The sequence below is a fragment of the Vidua macroura genome, chromosome 6 (genome assembly GCF_024509145.1).
Source record: "Vidua macroura isolate BioBank_ID:100142 chromosome 6, ASM2450914v1, whole genome shotgun sequence".
In the NCBI taxonomy this organism is placed as follows: domain Eukaryota; kingdom Metazoa; phylum Chordata; class Aves; order Passeriformes; family Viduidae; genus Vidua; species Vidua macroura.
The window spans coordinates 26,530,805-26,554,892 of record NC_071576.1 but is presented as its reverse complement, the minus strand read 5'-3'; the positions used below and the strand labels follow the sequence as shown (position 1 = coordinate 26,554,892).

The 24,088-nt window shown below is 34.6% G+C and overlaps 1 protein-coding gene across 1 annotated transcript in view; it reads left to right on the top strand.

Annotated features, from left to right (window-relative positions):
- Positions 1-24,088, top strand: part of AKAP6 (A-kinase anchoring protein 6) — a 214,325-nt gene that overhangs the window by 71,401 nt on the left and 118,836 nt on the right. The window contains exons 5-6 of the mRNA XM_053981199.1: positions 3,294-3,390; positions 4,647-4,810. Coding sequence (XP_053837174.1) covers positions 3,294-3,390; positions 4,647-4,810 — 261 coding nt within the window. The remainder of the gene's footprint in view (positions 1-3,293; positions 3,391-4,646; positions 4,811-24,088) is intronic.

Sequence of the window (24,088 nt, the reverse complement as noted above, 5' to 3'; positions counted from 1 at the left end):
GACATTAATGTGTTGTTTAAAAAGCTGCTGTCAGGCCAATGCACATGCATTTTCCATAATGTATACGTGCTCGTGTGATATTTAGACTGCTCTATAGCTGCAAATGTGCCTGGAAAAATGGCTTTGATTAATTGACTTCCCTCCTCTTCTTTCCTCTCTTCACATGCAAAGGCTCTATTCATTATCAGGAAAGATCAGAGGAGGAGGGGAGCAGAGTACCTGGGTCACACGCTGTTAGAGTTACAATTTTCCAAATGCCATAAGTAAACGGTAGGGAACAGGAAATATCCAGGATGGGAGGGGACCTCTGTGTTTGAAGGTCTTCCTTCATTCCAAATATTTGGTCTGATTTTATCTTTAGCTGTGCAAATTTGCATTTCTCCATTGTATATACAGGTATTACTTGTTACATCTTCAACTCTTGTCTTTTTCATGTGTCACACATTTTCAGCCCCTCAGGTATGAGAAACCTTGAGCATTGTTTGAAGGCTATTCCTTCCACTGTTCCTTGACCAGTTCTTTTTCCATAGGAAATGACTAGAAATTGTATATACATATATAATTCTAAATCCAAAACTCACACTGCACTACATCAACAATATTTGCTTCTGTTTATTTATGAATGGTTCTCTCCTTTTAATGTGTGCTGATTTTGGATGGGTTAATTTTCTTCCTTGTAGGTAGTATGGGGCCAAGTTATAGATTTGTATTGATAATACACGGATGTTTCAGCTACTGCTGAGCAGTACTTGCATAGAGCCAAGGCTTTTTCTGCTCCTTGTACCAAGCCACCAGCAAGTAGGCAGGGGCTGCACAAGGAGTTGGATACAGACACAGCTGTGACAGCTGACGCTGAGTGACCAAAGAGGTATTCCATACCATATGACATATGCTTAGTACCTAAATTTGGGGGAAGAAGGCGGAAGGGGGGGGGATGTTTGGAGTTACAGCATTTGTCTTCCCAAGTCACCATTACATGTGATGAAGCCCTGCTTTCCTGGGGATGGCTGAACCATGGGAAGCGGTGAATGAATTTCTCATTTTGCTTTTGTGTGGACAGCTTTTGCTTTTCCTATAAAACTGTCTTTATCTTAACCCACAAATTTTCTTGCTTTTACCCTTCTGATTCTTTTCCCCATCCCACTGAGTGGGGAGTGAGAGGCTGTGTGTCATGCTGAGTTTCTGGCTAGGGTTAAACCATGACATGCTGCCTCTCTGCTGGGAAAAGTTTATTTCTGCTAAATTTCATGCATGTTCATGACATTTGTGTCACTCATAATTTATCCATAAAATAAGATTTTTGCACAAGGAGAATATTGCTAGTCAGAAACCAAAAGTTTGGCCCCATCTTTATTCATCTTATTTTGCTTCTTCAGTTTAACATTATTACTGGTTAATAGGTGCACCTGAAAATCAAGCTGTATTGTGGTATCTGGTGCGTTATGTTAAATGAATCTTTTCTAGGACAGCAAGTGTCTTTTTTTTTTCCTAATGAAAGAGAATACCTCATCTTTTCCAATTTTCCTATCAAACACATCCACATCATCTTGAGACACTGCCACATCCAGCTGCATCTATACTCAACTTCAATTATATGAAATTACACAACCTACTCTCAGGTCCTTTAGGTTCTCTTTGCTGTGTGAGGCACACGCATAGTGCATTTCCTGTGAAGTGCATGATTACAAACTATTCAGTGCAAGCCTGTTTTAAGTAAACAGTAAATTAAATATTGTCAGTGCTTGTTCAGACATGCTCTTATGAAAGAAAAAGAACTTGTAGATTTGGGTTCATAAAACTCTAGATTTAAGAAAGGGACAGACATAAACTAGGCATCTTTTTTTCCTTTTTAACTTCTCTTGACTGGCCCAGTTGTTCAGGAGCTGGTACAAAACAGTGTATTCAGATGTCCCTACAAGGAGAAATGGGCTAGTAAAAATGCTAAAGGTAGCAAAATTTCTGTTTATTGCTCTTTATTCAAATGGAAAATTCTCAAAAACATTCTGTCACTGTCAGGTACAATGCTGCCTGAAAAACTGTTAAGACTCTGTCTGAGCAATATACCTTTTTCAAGCATGAAAAATTATAGTAGAAGTACCTTATTTTATTACTTTTCTGGCAATATTTTTTTTTTTTGCTATGCCAATCAACCTGACTGCAAGGGTTAGGAAAGAAAGAAAATGGTTGCTTCCTTAAGAATTGAGGGCTCTTGAGTATTCTGTGCTACCTATCACTCCATTTCTAGCATGGTCACTACCATTTGAAGAAGTATAAAGTTTTATAAAAACCAGAATGTGCACTTGCAAAGTCTCCTTTCATCTCTGTCAGTTAACTTATTCCCAAGAGAAGGAAAACCTCTTTTTTTCCAAGTGGTCAAATATTGTTTCCATTTAATCTGTAGACATTTCAAAGAGAAAATATGTTGCCTGTATGCGTTTTAGGTCTGCACACAATTTATGATTAAATACAGCGAGTATCCTTTTCTCTATTGTATTTTGTTTCTGTTTCTTACAGGCAAGTATAGTGAGAAGGTCTGGAATATGATTAAAAAATTTATCTGAGTTATCTTTGGTGTATTAAATGGCATAACATATAGTAGATCAGGTTTCCAGTTCCTTTATTACTAGATATTAATGCAATTTGTAAAAATAAAATAATAATAAAAAAAGAAATAAAATATTTTATTGACTGTTGAAATAGAGATCCTTTGCAGACTACTAAAAATATTAGGGGAAAAAAGGTTGAAAAATAGTTGCTTTACAAATTAAGAATGCAGAGATCTAAAGCAATCTGATATGTTTGAAAATGGATATGAGAGTTAACTCAGGAACACAATATTAATAGATTTGTATAAGTGCACATAAGGCAAATATATTCAATGTTGTAATTTTTTTATGGTTTCATAAATATTGCTATCACCAACATTTCAAAGAACTCTGAAAAAAACAGAGCTCATATGTGGTGGCATAAATTTAGTGTATTTTATAGAACACTGTTACTCCAGATATAGCCTACGGGTTGTGACTTTTCATAAAACCTAATGAATGTCTAGATTTGTCAGCTGTTTCAACACAGATGCACTTTGCTGATCTAATGGAAACATTTTGAGCCCAGATCCAAAATATCAATAGCTTTTAGTATCACAGATTAGTTTGGCTATTGGGTGAATTGGGATGTGGTTCTTGATAAAAAACAGCAAGTAATTTTGTATGTGTGTTTTATGATAACTGCGTCTTCAATGTCTGATGCTGAGATTTTTCCCCCTCTCTCTTTTTTTTCTTTTATTTCTGCAGAGTTTTAAGTTGAATGTAGATAGCCACTGTGCTTTGAAGGAAGCAGTGGTAGAGGAAGGACGCCAACTTCTTGAGCTTATTGTATCTCACAAATCAGGTAAATCCTTCTGAAATATTGCAAGTCTTTATGTCTCCAGACTATTAAAGAATGAAGAAGCATTGCTGTAAATTACTGCATATATTCACTTCCTTATGTATTATTAATATTTACATTATCAGATTGACCTTCAGGATTTATAAATGTTTCATATACTGCATACAATGCAGTGATACTTATAAAATGAAATACTGCCTGCAAATAGTCTGCTCATTTTATTTTGGTCTTGCTGTTCGACTGAGTTTCAATTGAAATCACATCACTGAAAACTTCACACTGACATATTCTTTGATGTAGGTGCTATGGAAATAATATTAAGATAATGAACTAGGATTTCAAATATATATATGTATTTACATAGGCTGCATGAGTAATTGCATTGGTAAAGCTTTATTTTACCACTTAAACTAATTCTTACATTGATTTAAATATATTTATGAGGACTAGATTAAAATTAAAAATACCTTTTCCCTTTGGTTAGGCTTGTCTGTTTCTTCAGAGGCCTTAAATTGAGAGGAGGGAGAGAGACATTCTGATTTCCCTTTATCCCTACCACCTCCTATATTTTTAGATGTTTGCGTGACTTGTCTGCTAATAGGGTTTTAATCAGCATATACTGCTATGGAATGCCATCTTAATTTTGGCCTACTTAACATGCTTTTCATCCAGGTTGAAGTTATTCTTTGCTATGCTGTTTTCTCATCATGTTATATGTGTGCCTCTATTGTTTCACAGCATCAGACATATCTGTGTAACGTGAAAGCCATAGGAAATTACTGACTTCTATGTATAGTTCCAAAAAGATAGAGCAGCCATAGCTAAGGAGGCTAGTGCATGTCATCACAGATGTAAGTAAAGGTAATGTGTAAATTACAGGAAATATTTAAAGGAAATGAAGGTAAAGAAAATGTCTTTGGAGGGTTACAAAATGTTTCAAGACAAAGATGATATTAGAGGGAGAGATTTCTCTGCAGTGTTCCCTACTGCAGAGAAATGACAGTTTATGTAGAATTTTTCTCTTGAAATTGTCAGCTGAAACTCAATCAAAATTTAACATGATGGCTAAAAGAAGTGTTTGTCTCTATAGCATTGTTTTCCAGGAAGAACAATACTAAAGCTTAGATTTATTGATGAGAAAACACATTAAAACTCTTGTTGCATTTATTATTTTAAATATCCTGCTAATTATTTGAATAAATATTTAAAGATGCTGTTGAGTTTACAGCTTTTATTTTTCCCCCTTCATTTTGGAGAAGGACTGAAGGACATGCTGCAGATGATTGCAAGTCAATGGAAGGAACTACAGAGGCAAATCAAACGGCAACACAGCTGGATTCTTAGGGCTCTGGATATCATCAAAGCAGAGATACTGGCTACTGATGTGTCTGCAGAGAATGAGGAAGGGACTGGGAGCCCTAAGGTAAGTGGCTTGAAGTTTGCCTTATTTCCTCTTATTTCCGTCTTCTTTTGAACTAGGCACCACTGAAGTTTTCTTTCCACCCTAAGGCTTTTCATTTCTACTGGGTAAACTTTTTTTTATAAACAAAATGAAATGCCTTACTCTGAAACAATAAAAAAAAAAAATCTTAGAACTTTCAAGTTTTCCAGCAAGACCTGTCTTATTGTGTGTAGAGGGGCATGAGGGGGAACATAAAACATTTAGTAAACAAAACATAAAGCATCTTTAACATGAATAATCAGAACGCTTTTAAATTGTTTTGTTGCAACTATAAATCACTATAATCAGTGCAATCACTCAGCTCTGACATCCATTAGCCGCTTGGTTACAGCAAATTAACAAAGAAGAGAGAAAGTGATTCATTATCTCATTCCTGTTAATGACTATCAGATGCATTGCTTAATTAGGGGATGGCCATTGTAGTAGGAAGAAGGTCATATGCCTTTCCACAAATCTTTTTGCTCCAAGTTTAAGTTGTCCATAATAGTGCTTGTGTTGAATACGAGTACTTTAAGAGTAAGTTATTGACACCTGTCATAATTTTGTGGATATTAATTATTAAAAAGGGCTATAGTAGTTACCAGTTGCCAAACCTAGAGTATGTAAGAGCATTTTAAATACAGACCATGTTTATTCAAATTGATGCAAGCAGTGTAGGGATACTGCACACAATGGTTTAGGGTCCATGACCTTTCATCACCATCAATCATAAGTAGAGTTGTTTCTTAAGTGAGAGCATGCAGGAGAACAATCCAGTAACTCAGTATCTTGGCACACATCTGCCTGAAATGTTTAGAAAAATTCATGGCTTCTTTTTCTGGAAACATCAGAGATGGTTGTGCCGAGTGGATTTTCTGGTTCTGATGCTAGACAATTCTTAGCATTGGTATTCAGTGCTTCCAAAAGAGTAGTTTGTTGAGTGACTCTTGGCTATGATTATATTAGAAGTTCTGGTGATTTCTTACTATAATTCTTCATAGCAAGAATGGTCTTAGAGATGGAGGAAGAATCAAGGAGAAAAATGAAACAAAAAATACAGGGAAGCATAATTTGAGGAGACAGGAGACGGAATTTGAACTGATATCCCTCATCACTTGCATGATGGAAAGTGCTTCTAGGCCATACAGCTCCTCCTTTAGGAAGTAGGTGGTGGAACAACACTTGATTTTGTAATGGGATCTGTTAAACTAAACAGACTAGCCCAAAGCTGTTTTTAGCCTGCTGGTAATATGATCCCACATCTCTGAATATTTTGACTCATCTAAGTCAATGTGGCCAAATGTTTAACAGCTTAATCAAAATTATCATGTAACAAGTATTCTAAAATCCAGCTGGATTTTTGTGATGAAAATTGTGGAATCCCTTGCTTAGAATGATTATATTCAAATATTTGCTTGAAAAGGGAGAAATGGAGGCAGGGTTTATATTGCAGTAAATTTCTCATGTAGATAGGGGATAGCTCCTTGCCCTGTGCTTTTTATCATAGAGATAGGAAACTGAAGAAATACTTTTTTTGTTTATTTGGTTTGGCTTGGTTTTTTGTTTGTTTGTTTGTGCCTACAGGTAAATTTTAAAAGAAGTAGACTAAAAAAAGAGATCAAACTAAAAATATTTGCAGGTTATTTCAGTGATTCTTGTAAGTATGTGCAGTAGAACAGTTGAATACCATCTATTTCTTCACACTAAAAGATTAACTAAAACTAAAATACAGTTAATAATATAACTGCACATTTCAGTTTGTATTTGTTTCAAAAACCAAAAAGAGCCTGAGAAGTGTAATAGAAAATCGAAAGATTATACCTAGAGGGTATTTTTATTTTTGCCTTTTTTGAGAAACTACAGAAACAGTGTTGGTGTTAGAAATCAGTAAAGAAATAGGAAAAGGAGGAATTTCAAAGACCCTAGGAAACTTTTCCCTTAGGACTTTTTAAAACATGTTTTCGTAGCACTGTGGCATCTTTAATGAGAAAAGTGAAGAGTGGGAGGGGGGAAGGGATGTTCTGAGCTCTAGAAATATATTGTCAACATTTGTAGTAAAGAATTCAGATTTTGCTTAGGAAATTTTTCTCTTTTTTTGTATGTAAGTTTCATAGTGGCTTAGAGTGATTGCCGTAGAAGATTTAGAATTGATTTTAAACATTTCTGATACCTAAGCTCTTCTAATATATTGCGTCCTCTGTAAAATCTTAGGAAAACAGTGAAGTCTCTAAGTATTTACTAAAACTGTTTTTCAGTCATTTTTATAAATGAAGGATTGATGACTGTATTCAGTTTAAATTGAAGGATATAAAGTTTTGCCTTCTTACTCCATTGAGAAGCCTTTAAAAATGACACATTCCAACAAGTACTGATCTAACAATATAAGTAGTACATGAGACATAAAATACTAGACTGTCCTTCTGAATCTTGAGACGCTTAGCTACAGTATATGTTTTCTTTTGATGGAAATCAAAATAATATTCAAAATATCTGGAAAATAGGAGGAATGATTTAATATATGTGTGTATTTTTCATTTTTTTACCTTCTGAAGATGTCTGAGACCACTTGTTTTGTAAGTGATCTCTTAAATCAGGTCACTTCTCCATCACAAAAGGACTACTGGAACAGTATTGCTTTAAATAAACAGTAAAGAGTGGTATTGAAAAACAACATGATTTACTTTCATATCTAGTGGCTGTGAGTGTAAATACCTGAATATTACCCTGATCTATTTAATTCATAGTTTGCTGAAAAAGTTCATTGCTTTCTGAAGAACCTGCAGATTTGTCTTGTAACTGATGTCCTTTAAAAGCATACAAGTCTTAATAGCATTTGCCCATTGTACACATTCTCCTTCACTGAACATTGTATGGAATAATATTCTTAGTGTCACTTGCATTTTCTGCTCCCAGCATGCATTTGTACAGTTAGTTCATTACTATGATTTTTGAGATCTGGATATCTTTGTTCTGCAAGTAAATGTTTGAATTAAGTTTTTTGGGTTGTTTTGCTAACAGTTCAGAATATAACATCAGGACTTAAAGGCTGGTAGGTCAAAAGAAGAATGGTATACTCTGCAAAAAAAAAAAAAACAAACCAATACACACACAGTTTGTACTTCTGGACATGTTTATTTCCAGAATAATTGCTTTATTACTGAAAAACACTTCTTGTTTCCCATTCCAGCTTCAGAAAATTAAGCATGTAACTGGTTAAGACACTGGACTTAATACACAGAACATTGAAATCTGACTCAGTTCTAGGTAAAAAGCAGTGTTGGGAAGAACGTGTTAACTGTAAAAAGTCAGTGGGTTAATGACAGAAGCAGTCAGGATTTGAAGAATATCCTATATGGAGGAAGAGGTAAAAAAACCCACATTTAACAAAATAAACCTAAAGAAAAGACACAGAAATAGTAGGTTGCTCAGGAACAGAATTTTTTAGTGGTTAAACAAACCTTTGTATAAAGGGAAAAAGAAAACCTGTGTAATTTCTTCTTGATATGTAATTAAACATCTCATGCTTCCAGGATCATTTCCCACTTAGTTGCATATAATTTTACAGCTTTTACAATCATTCTAGACAAACAGTCTTCAGTACATAGAAAAATGATTTTCATTTAAAAATTGAAAACTTGGTGAAGCTGTTTAGTATTGATCACTGTTTGGGATTCTGGGAATGTTGCTTCACAGAGAGTTTTATAGTGACACTGGTCTCAGACCTCGTAGGTGTTGGACTAAACACCACAGCTCAGAACAATTATATCTTGCTCAGTCTTTTCATATGAAGACAAATTTGTGAAATGGACAACACGGCAGAGCAAAGTTTAGAGAATTGTAACAGTCTTTTCTTTTTTACTTCAGACTTGTAGCTTGTCCTGGCCATCTAATCAGGCTGCTATGACTACCACATTTAGATTAATACTTTGATGTAAAAGGACTATATAAATGAAGTGTTTTGGCATCTTTGTGATTAGTGCAGAGAAATATCATACTTGTGAGTAGATAGTTTTCTTTTCCTCAGTGTCTTTTATCAATTCTGTATTTCATGAGTGTGGTGCATGGGCTGTAATATTAAAAGCAACATACCAGTATTTTTTAAAAACAGGGAAGTTTATTACTGAGACAGATTTAAATATTATCAACTGATAACAGAGACCATGATTTCAGAATCTAATATTTTTACTTACATAAGCACTTGGAAAACTGGTGACCAATATATGCAATTGGAGTATTACATATATTATTGTAATGGGTAGTGCTTTGAAGTTGTCAAATGGCATATGTAACTGGCATTCATTCTCTTCTCCTTCACTTGCTTCTAGTGGAAGGGCAGGAATAACCTATGCTGGAGAGATCATTTTACTTATCTTGCTGGAGTTACTTAGATTGCAGCAGAATTTTAAAACTTTACATCTTAAACTGGATTTGTTTATTTAACTTACAGTATCCCTTTTTCTATTTTTCTACATGCAAAAACTCAGGATCAAGCTTGTGGATTAAATCCTATGTCTCATGTTTGTAATACTGTGAAATAAAATGTCAAATAAATATCCATTACTTATTCAGTAATAATTTCAAATTATTGAAAAAATAATGAAATGGAAATAAGACTTTCATCTCTGATGTACAGACATATGGAAAGGGCTTTTCATCTGGTGATACACATGCCATTCTGGTCTATCGTCTCATGGCTTAATCAAGTCTTTTTTTGGAAAAGAAATGTACAAGAAAAGTTTATATTTGTGCTTTAGAAGAAGTATTTTTTTCCTCTAATGTGTCCATAATGAGCCACATTCCCATCTAAATATGAGAGAGTTTTATTTCATGAGTGCAACACCTCAAAGATGAGACATTAAACTGAAGTTGTAACCACCTTTACCCAGGCTTACTTCCAGTATCAGTAATTACCATCTGCCACCTTAATTCTTTGCAGTTTCAGCTGAATGTGTTAGTCTCTTCTGTTCAGAACAACTGGATAGTCTTGGGCACAGTTAAATAGTTGTTACCTTTTACTGGTGAAAACGATGCTTTATAATATCCTGCAATGTATTTCTGTGCTGAAGAGTATTACATCAAGTCTGCAGTTCACCATTGACTACCTCAAAGATGGTAATAGGGAAGTGCTTTCCTGTAATTAGAACAGAAGGCTCTGATATGTTGCCACTGAGGCATAGTCTTATATTGTTGAATATTTAAAATGCTATCTATACATAAATACTATTATTGTGCCTAACAGCTGAACAGTTTAAAAGCATTCATGTGACATTTCAATTCTGAATCTTTGGAAACTTTGGAAGCCTAGACTAAAGATACTGTCATCTCAGTCTTAAGTACAAATAATGCTGTTAATTCTGCCATACTAGAAAAAATTAATTGCAGTTATAATTTTGCTTAGCTTTAGGTATTTAAGTATATGAAATTACAGTAGTCTTGATCTGTCAGCTTCTTTGGTGGGAATTTGAACCATGTATGAGTTGGCCAATGAGATGAAAAGGGTAGTGGTATTTACAAAATCCTTCTGTAAATCAATAGACATAATTTTGGTTTTGTGAGGAATAAGCCTGTCTTTTAGTGCTTTTACTGGAGCATGTGAAACATGACTGAGTTCTTTTGATATTCATTGTTATCCAAATAAAGGATTGAAAACATTCATTAAGAATTTCCAAGCTAATCAAAACAAGCTATGTTGATGTAACAATGAAAAGAACATAAAAAGGAAGCAAGAGGAAGGAAAATTTGTGTCTTTTAGCACAGTTAGGAATTTCAAGTTCCTCCATTTTCTAGTTTTTAATACCTTGCTTTATAGGTTATGTAATTTTGATGTTACAGACATCATCTAGACTGTGCACAGACATAGCTATCATTGTAACCAAAAGTATCTTCAGGAAGGATTTGAAAGATGACATCATAATTCTACACACCATTTTAGAGTGGAGGAATAAAAGGAAAGAGAAAGACGGTTTAAAATAAGTGTAGAAGCAGAAACTAGCATTGCCAAAAGGAGAGTCTGAATATGGACTATTGAATGGGACTTACTTGTACTGAAACTTTGTTGAAGAAACAAGAAGAAAGGGATCTGCTGAAGGGTATAAAAGTTGTGACTGTGGTAACTGAGAAGAAAAACTTTGTTGACTGTAGTACTGTGTCAGACTCAGAATTAGCTGAAATATTTTGTGTGATAATTTAAGTACAGATAGAAAGAAAACAGTTTTAGTACTGTTTAGTACCTTTCTGGTACAGGGCTTTTTATTGGCAAAACCAGTGCCTTGACAATAATGTCTGACTCATCATATTTTGAAGCAAAATTTTCTTCAACTAAGCAGAAGCTTTCAAAAACCCAGGCAAATCCAAAGTAATCAAGTAATCTCTCATGTACAGGATGATTCATTTAAGCTTCTAAATGTGTATAACCTTAAATTGATGTTTCATACAGAATAATATTCATAAAACTGCCACTATTCTTCTGTCTTTTATTTTATATCTATCCTTGAGTAAAGGAATTATGTAGCTGAACAAGTTCTTGCTTTGTTAAAATACTTTAACTGAGCTAGTAATTTTTGGGTGATTTTACATTTCCAAGCTGATAAAATATGAATTTTTGTGTCATTAGACCACAGCCTTTTTACCAAGCATTGGCATAAGCAACCTGAACCTTGGCCAGCTCTTTTACAAGGGCTTACTCCTCAACACCTGAGAGAAGCAGGGGTCAGAACTATTGTTCCTTTTCCAGAGGGACAATGTTGCATTTCATATGGATGTTCATAAGGATTTACACAGCTGAGATCTTCCAGGAAAGGCTGTAAATCAAATTATGTCATAGGTAGCCTTCTCTTTTGTCTCTGTGAACCCATTGTGGATTGTGGTGGTGGTTGGCTGCTTCATAGGGAAAGAGGATGCGGGTTCTCCCCAAATGCTTTCCTGCCAATTGGCTGGAAGGTGACAGTCTGTATTACTGAGGCTACCTGGGATGAATCTTATTCAATGTTTTGAGGGTAAAATGTTTCAATAATAACTAAATTTTTAATTTCGTGATAACGCCTGGCGAAGGTGCACGATTATGCAGTTGGGCTTGTAAATGTAACACTAGACCACTGCTTTTGGAAGTAATTTTCAGTTGATAGATTTTAAGTGTTACATATCTATAAGAGCTCTATTTTGAAAATGTTTATTTTGTTCAAATAGTCATAGTTTTTTCCCAGAACAATTGAATCAAAAGCATCAAAGGTGCACAAAAAACCTGGCCTTAGATGTGTTGTCAGGTTCCACATGATAGATTCACTCTTGTTTATTGGAAGCACTTTCTCTTGATTTCCTAATTGTATGCTTTTTAGTGGGCAGGAGGAATGATTTTGTGTTTAATTTAGAACTTCCCTTCACAGAAAAATGAAAAAATCCAAGCAGTCACTCTTTGGACTGCAATAAGACAAGACAAATGCATAATAACTCCATCCTAAACCTCATCTTTCAGGTTACATGAGGCCTCGTAAAACTTCTCTATATCACAAGTTAACTAAATATTTTTCTAGTTTTTCAAGTAATGATGTCCCTAAAGTCTTGGTCAAGCAAATCTGGGTTCCATAACTCAGAGAGATTGTTTTCTCATATATCCATCAATCTCCTGCAAGTTCTATATGACAGTACTGTTTCCTTAGCATCTAAAATAATTTTAATAATTTTTAACAAGTCAAATTTCTAAAAAGTAATGAAGATCCCCATTTTTTTTTCATTGAATCTGACAGTAATCTTCTCTCTGATTTATTTAGCTCACTACCAGGTTTAAAATTGAGAGAGCCACACTTTAATATTTTTTTACAGCTAGATTGTATCTACTATTAAGGACAATATTCAATCCTGTTATGAAACATAGGTACTTATTAAACCAGCATATTATAAAATTTACTGCAAAAATATCAGAAGTCATATTTGAATTGAAGATGTGAACAAGTACTCTGAGGTATCTGTGGTACTTACCATGTGCTTCTACAATTTTTACACCTTGGTGATTCTAAATACTTTATATTGATTACTTTTAGCAGCTATTGCCTTGTTAATATCCATCTCTGTTAGTAGAAGCAGTTATGCTTACATAGTTAGCAAAGAAATTATGACTTTTTTCTACAGGAATGAGAAGGGCTACATTCTATTAAAACATAGATCAAGTTCAGTTTGAAAGATATTTTAAATCTAAATCTCTCCTCTGAGAACAAGTGCAGACTAAGAACTTGATGAGAATAGATCTTTAAACCAGCATATGCCCAAGGGGCTTATTTTATCATAATGCTATTTGAATTTGAACATCATTACCTGGAATTCTGAAAGTATGTTAGGCTGTTTTTACTTCCCCTGTGTAAGTAGACCAACTCTGACAAGTTTTATTTAGGCAAAAAATCCCATTTGGGTTTTGCCTGTATTTGAAAATGTAAAATGTTCACATGAATACATTTCCTTAAGTGACATAAACAAAGTATTAACCACTCAAGAGCCTTGATTTCTTATTTTGCCAGTATCTGTCCATTCTGCTGTCTCTACACAATCATATTGTTGCGTTTTTGTTCTTTTGTTTTTTATAGAACATATTTTCAGAATTGAATATTGGTGGAAGCTTTCACCTATTCATATCTGCCCATTGTTTCATGTGCTTCTCAGATTTCTAGAAAAATAGACATTTAATAACTTCTAGTAACATGCATACACAAATACAGATTTATTTTACTGAAAAGTCAACATCTCCCAGTCTAAAGCAGAAATTTCTAGGATAGCCTGTCAGAGCTATTACTTTTCTACTTCTCTATAAGTGTTCAGATGTCACTGTTGAGGCAGGACGGGAACAGAAGGACTCCAGTTAGAAGGTGAGAAGAAAACGGATTTATTTCAAATGCACCGCTCTATTTATAGAGAACATCGTGCAGACTAATTTCATTGGTCTTAAAGTAAAATATCTCACATCACTGGTGTGTTCTGGATAACTCATGGTGGCAGAACATATCTGTAAACAATGTGAACAACAAGAGAGATAGAGAATTATTTACATTCCTTTCCAATTCTCTCCCAGGCCCAGCCTGGTTAGAAACCTCTCTTTTTCTCTCTGACTGAACTGAGAATACCCATATTCAGAATCCCTTGAGCTCATTCAAGATTTTAGAGCGCAGCAGAAAAAGAGCTTTTTTAAAATTTATTTTTGAGTTTGAGGTCAGAAGTTGATGGGACATACTAAAATAAATTAATGAATAAGCAAGTGAAAATAAAGAATCCAGCTGACTAAAAATGTCTTGGTAAGACAAGTTTGTGGTTGAATTTAAAGACTGTGATCACTAACAAAGCAAATTAGTTGAAATTCAGATCTTTTCAGTTCAGTTTCTCATCTCTTATTCCTGCTCCCTCTCCCTCCATGCCATCTGTTGCTCCTCAAAACAGTTTCAGCAGGATCACAAGTGAAATATAGGACAGGAGTGTGTGGGGAGACTCTCTCCCAGAGCTCACTGCTGGCACTGCAGGGGGACGGAAAGTCTGGCACGCCACAGGCATTGTGTCTGACTTCTGACAAACGTGCTGCTGGTCAGATCGAATGGTAAAGCTTGAATGTGTCTTCTACCCATGTGTTGTTTACCAGTCATCACAATGGTAAATATTTTGGCTTGATCAGATGATGTGTCATGAGATCTAGGTGTTGGACTTACAAGGTTATCATCTTCTATCTCTACTAGTCTATTTTTTTCCTGGCTCTGGTAGTAGCAATGCAATATCAACTCATGCTTCTCATCCTAATTACCTCTGGTAGTGCAGGATTTAGTGGTGTAAACTAACATTGTCTTCTGTACTGAGATGCTTTTTCTTTTCTTTTTGTGCCAGACTGTTCCACCATGTTTTGCTTTTGAAAAAAAATCATGTTTGCAAATCTAATTTTTCCCTTTTGAGATAGACTCATAGAAATCTTGTACTTTAAATAGGACAGCTCAATAGGGATGCTGTTGTCAATTGTCATCTCTAAAGATTGTCGCTTCTGTTAATAGCATTCTAACTTTGCCATTTTATTAAACTTATATTATTGGTCTGAAAACAAAAATTACTGCTTTATTCCATTAAAGAGTGACTGGCATGGCACTCCTCTGATCTTTAAAAAGAAATTTTACTTTCATTGTATTTGTGCATTAAATTAATGCTCCTATCTACAGAATAAACTAACTTCTTATAAATATTACTGTGCTTAATTATCAGTTAGGTATTTGAGTTTTTGCTGTTATGGTTGATGTCCAAGAGTGATTAAATGTGTAATAGAGAACAAAAAAAACATTGATGTGAACAAAGATACTATGAGATAAAGGTAAATTTTGTCTTCTTCATGCTTTTATTCTTTTAAAATTATTTTAATTACTTCTATACTCAGCATGATTTGGTGGCATTTCCCTTTGTTTTTTTTCCAATACTTATTATTTTAGTCTTTCAGAACATCTTCTAGCAGTGATTTAACTTGTAGTATCTTTCAGTTCTAGTCTTAGCTGTGTACTTTAAGCATCTGTTCTTCACTAGGGTAGTCACAAAAGAGAAATCAGGTAAAACAATGTTTGAAGGAAAAATCTACTTGGACATCCTGCATTTTCAAACTGACTTATTCTTAAATGTCTTGTGGCACAGTATACTTGACTACATTTAATCTTTAAATGCAAAGTAATGTTACAGATTTTGCTAGTTTTTTAAGCCAATCTATTAGAAGGCAACAGAATATGGTGCTGAGAATATATGTGTGACCTGACTTCTTGATGTGTATTTACATTATAGGGGGAAAAAAAATCAGTAGAGCATTTGGTGAAATATAGACTAACATTAAAAAGCCTGCCAGATGCTTATGTTAAAGTATATGTACATTTGTATGTCAGGTCTAGTAACTTTTGGGTAATACAGTTTTGGTTTTTTTGGTTTTTTTTTTTTGGTTTGGTTTTTTTTTTGGTTTTTTTTTTGGTTTGGTTTTTTTTTGGTTTTTTGGGGTTTTTTTGTTTTTTTTTTTTTTTTTTTAGGTTTTTTTAGTATTTTTCTGGATTTTTAATTAAGCCTTTCTTAAAGTATCTCTGACGCTTTAAGATGCTCATTTATTGATAATTATACTTACCCAAAGTAGTGTAACTAATGTGGGAAATACAATGGGGACTGCATCACATTTAGCAATTTAAACTTGTTCCTTAAACACCTGGAAGTAACTGCAACAAAAATATGTTTGGTAGTAGTGTACTTTGCCATATCTTATGGGCAGCTGTAAATGTTAATTACAGTTAACCTAAGATGGCTTTAAATGCAAAATGGGTTTTCTGACCAGAAGACAGGTGGTATGCCATATTCTTTTATAATCGCCCCATAGCATGCTTTATGAACCATCATCACACCATAGAGAAAGAATAGCTCATCTGGGCATGTACACTTCATTTCTTCATCCTATTTTTTCTCTGTGAAGTCATGTTGTAGAAAGGAGACAGGCGTTTAGCACAGAATGCCTTAATCCTTGATTTTATGAGCCCTAAAAAAATTTTAAGTATGGTTGATGCTGACAGTCTACATCATCCCTTACAAAATGAAGAAAAATCTTGAGAAAAGAGAAAGAAAATTGCAAAGGAAAAAGTTCAGATCTGATTAAGAGCTCAGCACCACGTGTTCTGAAATACTTTGACTTAAAGCTATGATACATCATTGAAGTTTAGAATGGTGCATTTAGTATTGCTTGCATTCAAGGATTATCATTTCAGTTTGGAGGAAGGAGACAAGAAGAAGGTGTCTGAGGTCAGGTCGGCTTGTCTTTTCTATCCTTGCTGTTGATTTGGCAAATATTCCTGGAGACTACAGGGTTACTGAGTACTTGTATTACTTTATACAGGCTGCCCTTCCTTCTTAGATTTGAGGGGCAAGCAGTTAGAGCATTGCATAACACCCAAATACTACTAGAACTGCAAAATGTAAAGATAGATGCAAAAACTAGGGTAAACTTATCTTTTAAAAATTCTGTGTGTAGTAAGATGAAACAGCCCTGAAACAAAGAACAGATGTATGTGCTCAATTTTTTCTAAATATGACAATTAATGGGTTTGTTTGCAAATCTGGGGTTTTTTGATATTAATTAGTCAAGAACAATAAGGTTTAAAAGTTCATACTTTTCTAATGTAACAAAATGCTTTTAGATATTGGACAGAAAATGTATTAAGACAATAAGCAGAATAAATCTAAGTTCGTCTTTTTGCTAGTTCATTTATTTGGGCATTGATTCTTACTCTTCACTATAGGGACTGTATCAAGCATCCATATTTATCTCAGTAGACTCATTCCTGACATGTATAGCTACAAAGGCTTTTGTTTGTAAAGTATCAGCTAATTAAAATAAATCTATAATTAAACATGAAAAATATTGATTTCCAATTCAGCGAATCCTAGGAATATTATAATAAGTTTGGTTTTAATTCCCGAAAAACATATTAAAATTAACTTTTCTCCCATTTATGTAATGCATATAACTAAACTTCCTACTGTGAGACAGTTTCATTTATTGTTATTTGTAAACAGCTTAGTAAAGATGCATAGTGGATTGGTCTAGAAACTCCTTGAACAGTTTCTTTTGAAATAACACTACATACGTTAAGCTCAATTACACATCCAAACAGCCACAACACACTTTTGGTAATTTATTCATTGATTTAACATAGTACCCAGAAGAGTCATGCCTGCTGTCAATTTTGTAATATATTATGTTTTAAATATACTCATGCTCACCCATGCACGCCATTAAGGTGTGCATAAACCTGTGTTTTTCTCTCTTGACAGCTATAAATGTTTGTTATTATTACACAAAACATATGTTCATGTTGTTTTTGTCTAAATTATTCTATCTGGGGCTATAAAGTTTTAATGTTATTAGTTGCCCTTAGAATTTTAATGTTTCACTGCTGTAACCTTCTTAGGATTTCTCTGCAATTAAATAGAAACTATTTCACTACAGCCTGGAAGAACAATATATTTTATACTTATAAAAAAATCCTTCTTGCTCCATTTTCTTCCATTGTAGTAAACTGTCTAGCTGACAAGGCTCTATACATTGCAGTCCTACCTGTAGTATTTTCTAGAACTGAATAGAATATTATACTTTCCTGTGGTATTGTCATTAATAAAAAACCTAGCTTAAGTCGTTTAAGATAGAAGGCAAGTCAAGCAGTTTGCTTTGAAAGCCCTCTTCCTGTTGTTCTCTGTTGTCCCCTTATTCAGAAAATACAGAGGAACCTCAATCAATGTAAACTTATACTATGAAAAAAGCTGAGGCTTTAGGAGACGAAATATTAATGTGAAAAAATAATTTGGAGAAATTTCTACTCTGTTTTCTTTTAAATAGCAGCAGTATTGGCAATAGGAAAATGGTTCCCCCACCTTTCAGTTTTAGAGGCCTTTTTTCTAAAGACAGTGAGCAGATGGGAATTCATCCAGGACATGAAAAGATATTTACTGCTTTTAAATAAGCAAAGGCCTCACTTAGGCTATTCTTTTCTGCATACTGGGTTAAGGCATTATAAGGACTTACTATTTTTCATGTGTTTTGGACCAAAATAGAGGAAGTAATGTACAATTGTGCCATGCTGTCTTTAAACATCTGACATTTTCTATCTTATCTCTAAATATAGCACACTGGTATTTCTACTAGGTTCTTCAGTCTATATTCCTCAATCTGACCATAACACTATTCATGTGAAGAGGTACAAGAGTGGTCAGAATATTCAAAATAAACCAATTAGAAAATGCTCACTCTCTTAAATTGGTTAGGTAAGATTTGTTTTAGAAAAAAGAAATAAGATATTTCTAAGTGAATTTGTGCAAAATACTTGAGGTACTTCAGCCTGAGAATTTGAATTGGAAGGTGTTTCATGAATCTTATATTAAAAACTGAGGAAGAGGCCATGCTTAATGACATTAGTAACTATTAATGCTTAGTATTTTTGAAGCACGGCATATGTAAACATCATAATGCCTTTTGAAAAAAAGGTAATTTTCACAGAGAAAGGAACCAAGGCAAAGAAGGGAAAGAGCTTTCCCCACAGCTACAGTGTGAGTTGTTAGGCCAGCTGGAATTAGAATGCAGCAGTTTCGTCTTACAGGCCTGTGTTGAGCTCATGGAACCAGTAATTCACACTTTTACAGTAATATCCTTTAACATTTAATGCTTCCAGGACTCTGCAAAAAAGATTTCTTTCTTTATGAAATTTAGTTCTCTGCCTCCAAATTTAATTTGACTTGCCTGTTTTGCTTGCTCTTCTTTATTTGTTCTTCCATTCACTTTTTTCCTTTGGCTTCCATTATGGTCCTAAATATTTCTGTCCTATTATAATTAATTCTTTGTCCTTCTTTTTCCACATGCCATTAAGGAATTGTGTCTTTTCATCCCCAACAATATTTCTTGTTTTTGTTCCTCCTTATCCCTCGGCATCTCAAACCTGCCTTCAGAACTGCTCTACTTTACAGGGCCACAGTTGCAGCCCACAAACATTATTTCATAGCACCCTAATTTTCAAGATTTTAATTATATCTGAAGTTTTGCCAATTATATGGTGAACTTCTGCATTGGAAAGAATAAGACCATAGGCTTCTATACTCAGAACTGAAAAGCCTACAATAGAAAAAAATGTATCATTTGTTGAAGAATAGAGATAACGGGGGAAAAGCAGTGTGTCAAGGTACTTGGTTAAACAATAATCTCTTACAGAGCACTCATTACTGCTAAATAATTGCCTGTGTTGGGAAAGGTTTCTATGTGAAGAGAGGTTCAAGAAGGTCAGTTATCTAGTGGTAATGACCGTAGCGGTCATTAAAGGGTATTAATGTTATTAAGAACAGAACTTTAACTTTTTATTGAAGTTTTTATTTAAATTATATTAACTTTGATTCAACTTTTAATTGAGGTGCAACCATCCAAATTCTATAGTCAGGAACCAAGAAGTAATGAACATAAAATTACATGTTCTTCTGATAGGCTGATGAGTCTTTAATATATTATAATTTCAGTAGTCTCTACAGAGCAGTTATTAGTATAAAACTATTCAGAAGTATTCTATTAGAATTAGGGCTGGGTGACTGATTCAGGAAAAAAACCCATCTTGACCCATAGCAAATGTAGACAGTATATTATCTGAATCAAAAAGAACTTCTTTTCATAAAAATTGTTGTATGCAATCTCAAAACACTTGCTAAGTTAAAGCAGTCCTCTGGTGCCTAAAATGATCTGGTTTATAAACCTGATGTGTGGCGGCAACAGCACTGATTTCCTTCTGAAATGTATAGTTCTGTACTAAGATCAGTGCTTGTTGTACAGAGAATCTCATACTGAAAGTACATAAGGACAGTACTACTGTTGTCCTTCCAGACACTACAGGAACCAGAGTCAGGGTTTGGCAGGGGCTCCCAGGAACCTGAAACACCAGCTACTACATGGTAGGATTGAGCTAATCCTCCTGGTCCAACTACTTTTGTTGTATTTTCTCTAGGACATTTCAGGAATAGGCTACTGGATAAGTCCAAAGGGCTGAAGCACTAGAGAAGAGACGTGACACTGGAAAATTAACTCTTAGGGATCCAGAGGAGTATCACTTGTCATACCACCTTCTACTCTTGCAACAGAATTTTTTTGTCCTTGCCTTTCAAACCTGAGGATACAGTAACATGCTGTAAAATAAAAAATCAAACCCATCATGCTACCAGAACAAAATACTAAACAGGGCTTCATTTACATGGAGGAACGATAGGCAAAACCATGGCTGATCTATGTTAGGAGTTAATCACATTGCCAAGTGCATGTCTGGGCAGGTGCTAAGAGACCTGGGTAAGAAAGAAGCAGCATAGCCTGCTGAGGATTGCAAGCTGAACAGAATCCTCCACGCTGTCATGGCAACTTTTCAAGGTACAATTTCAGAGCCAAAAGCTATATTGTATTTATGAAAACCCATGACATTGAGAGAGATCTAGCAGTCTTATAAAGTTGTAAGGAGGAAAGAATCTCAGGTTAAGGCATTTGTAACAAAGGAGAACATGCTATCCAAAAGATTTTTTGCCGCTTTTATGTTAACACATTAGATAAAGCAAACAGTGTCAAACAGTAGTTATTTATTGCATTCTTACCTGAAAAGGTTTTTTTGATTTTTGTTTTTGTTTGTTTGTTTGTTTGTTTTTTTTTTTTTTTTGGTTTTTTTTTCAGTGAAGAAAAGTGCCAATTGACCTTACTAGAGGAAAAAAAAGACCTGGGTTTTGGAAATGTTCTCCGTGTTTCCAAAACTTTCATGAGAATATTAAACTTTCAGTTCCATTGTTGATTATATATTTCTGTAGTTTCAACATGTGGAGTTATATACCATTCTATGAAAGCATCCTCTCCTTCTAAAATCCTTTGAACTTGTTTTATAATAGTTACAGACTTGGGGAATACTTTGTATTAAATTGGTCTACTGCCATTTTCTTGCAGAGAAATTTACCATAAGAACTGATTATGGCTGTTTTCCTCTTTTAAAAGCAAGTAAAGGGCTTTACATTTTTGGTAGGAAGCCAGGTTTATGTCATTTAGACATGTCACATCATTATGAAAACATCATTCATCATAACACACTATAACAATGTGATCTACTGAGCTGCTGACTCCTCTTGAAAAATTGGAAAGTGGTGTGTGCATATTTCCGTGCAAAGAACTACTTCAGTATTATAGAGCATTTTCCTGGGGCTACCTGGTGGAGTGGTCTAATATATTACCCTTGTAACTGGCAGAAGATAGGTTCTAAAAAGTGATGTGCAAGTCTTTGTGGTTCTAATTCATAGGTACATGACATTTACAAAAAATCATAGAAGAAAGTATTAATAGACATTCCGTAAGGTCATTTAGTTCTCTGCCCTACCCAATGCACAAAAAGTTAAAAAGCATCTGAACTGTTTCTGCTGTTTGTGCGTTTTCTTACAGTCAGACAGTGCTGGGTATTCTGTAACATCCAAAACAATTTCTTCCAGTGCTTAGCAAATTTGAAAGCTTTTTCCTACTCTCTTGACTAAATTTATCCTACAGCCATTTATACACAGTTGTTCTTGTCCTATCCCCAGAAGACAGAGAGAATTGTTACTTTATCCTGTGTGGCAAGCTCTGATATATTTGAAGATCACCATCAATTTGCTATTATATTTCACATTGTATGGGCTTGTTCTGTCAAACTGTAATCAGAGTATAAAACTAATAATAAATGAAGGTCAAGATATCTTCCATGGTAAACACACAAAAAAAGAAGTGTTATCTTCTAAGGTCTAGGGTGTTTTAATACTTTGCTGTTCCAAACTCCTATTTTCTTTAGTAGACATAACTCTCTGGCCAACCTCTTTATTAGGACAAAGTTTCTTTTCCTTTGATGAATATGTGGATATATTCCTTGATTGTACAAGGAATGAACTCCTGCATTTAACTTGCTAGTAAACAAATGTTTACTCAAGGAGCTGTACGCTTTCTCTCCTACTCCTGTTGTTGATGCTTTAAATTGTCCTCATTGTGTAAAGTACCTTCTTCTGGACCTTTCATCCCATAGTAATATGAATGTTTAAAAACTATGGGTTAAGACAGTTGTTTTTAGTTTTTACTATGTCTTGAGTAACTTCAGTGTCAGTAACAGTTAATGTCTTTGGGATGTTTCATCCACAGGGTTTTCCACATTGAAGGAGACCTTAATAGAAGACAAATAGATGAGTAGGTGTGGAGGTGGAGCACTGGCCAGATAAAAGCAAAAATACTTTATAGTATTCATCACAAAGCATTATCTATGTTATGATCTTATTAAGGATAAAGATTAACATAAGTAGAGCTAAGAAAGTTCTCAAAGGCTGCCAGAATTGTGATGTCTGTAGAAATGCACCATGATTAAGGATAACAAAAATTGTTGGTGGTAGGAGTTTGGAGAAATGGGGGAAAACAACACTAGAAGGTGTAGACACTCCATGTGTGCATCGTGGTAGCTAAAAATTAGGGGTCAAACTCATGTTTGTTTGAATTTTTACAGTCCTTTCTCATTTGCCCGTGGGAATGGTGTAGTCTGGAGTAAAGAATTTGTGGAGAAGGAAGATATCTGAAGCAGGCTAAATCTGATGAAAAATTGAAAAAGCAATGATAAAAATATAAGGAATAGAAGCAATATAATGGGTCAGAAAATAAAATAGCTATCTTTTCTTGTTTAATGGCCAACCTATTTAAACAAGGAAGAGGGCTCTAAGCTTGCTGGAATCAGAGCTGCTCTGCATTACCTATTATGAATGGATATTGTTTTTCAGAGGTGGTAAAACAATGGGGAACATGCATGACACCACCAAATGATGCAGTTATGAATGTTACTGAAGATGTATCTGGAGAAGTTACAAGTACAAAAACACAGCAGGAATGAACAGGCTAGGCAGACCTAAAACTTATTTCCCTGGAGCAAACTGATGCTGCAATCAGAGCTCTCCTGGAAAAGCTCAGCTGCTGTCAGAAACTTTTCCCAGAAGAGGTAGAGACAGGAGCTGTATGAGCAGTCTGGAATGAGTAATAATGCCCATCCTGTGGTAGTACCACTGCATATGCATTTCATGTTTTCTGGGTTTAAAGTGTGCAGTGAAAATAAAATAAGACAAATTTTCATGCTGTCTAGTTTATTTTGAGAATTTTCTGAAAGATCAGCTTGAGTAGAGTTACTTCCTTATAAGAGCACTAATATTATCCCCAAAGACTGGAAAAAAAACACCTTTAAAAATCATTGACTATATGAATGAGTCATCTTTTGACAACTCTCATATGAATTACACTGTTAGGCTCATGTGTGCTATGTGAGCAATATTGTCAGAAAAGTCAAATGTGCACAAGCATTGATTTTTAACTGTAATTGAAAAGCTTAGTGTCACATAGTATCTGGTTCCAATTTGTGACTTTGATTTGTAGGGATTGTGAACTAATCTTGCTATCACATGTTACATTTGTAAACCAAAGTTTTAAATTGTGCTGATCAGACATATGTAGAAAATCACAGCTGCACTGCAGACTTGCACCTGCAGTTTCATCTTTTCTAGCCCCTATTCAGGGCACACTTGTAAGCTATGAGAAAATTTATGGTGTGGGAAACCTATATTAGTAGTGTATACATTATATGTGTACCAGAAACAAGTGAATAGGAAGTAAGATGTAGTTCTGTTTTATAGTTAGAGAATCAGAGGCAAAGAGATGGCAGTATGATTAAGAAGTTCAGATAGCAG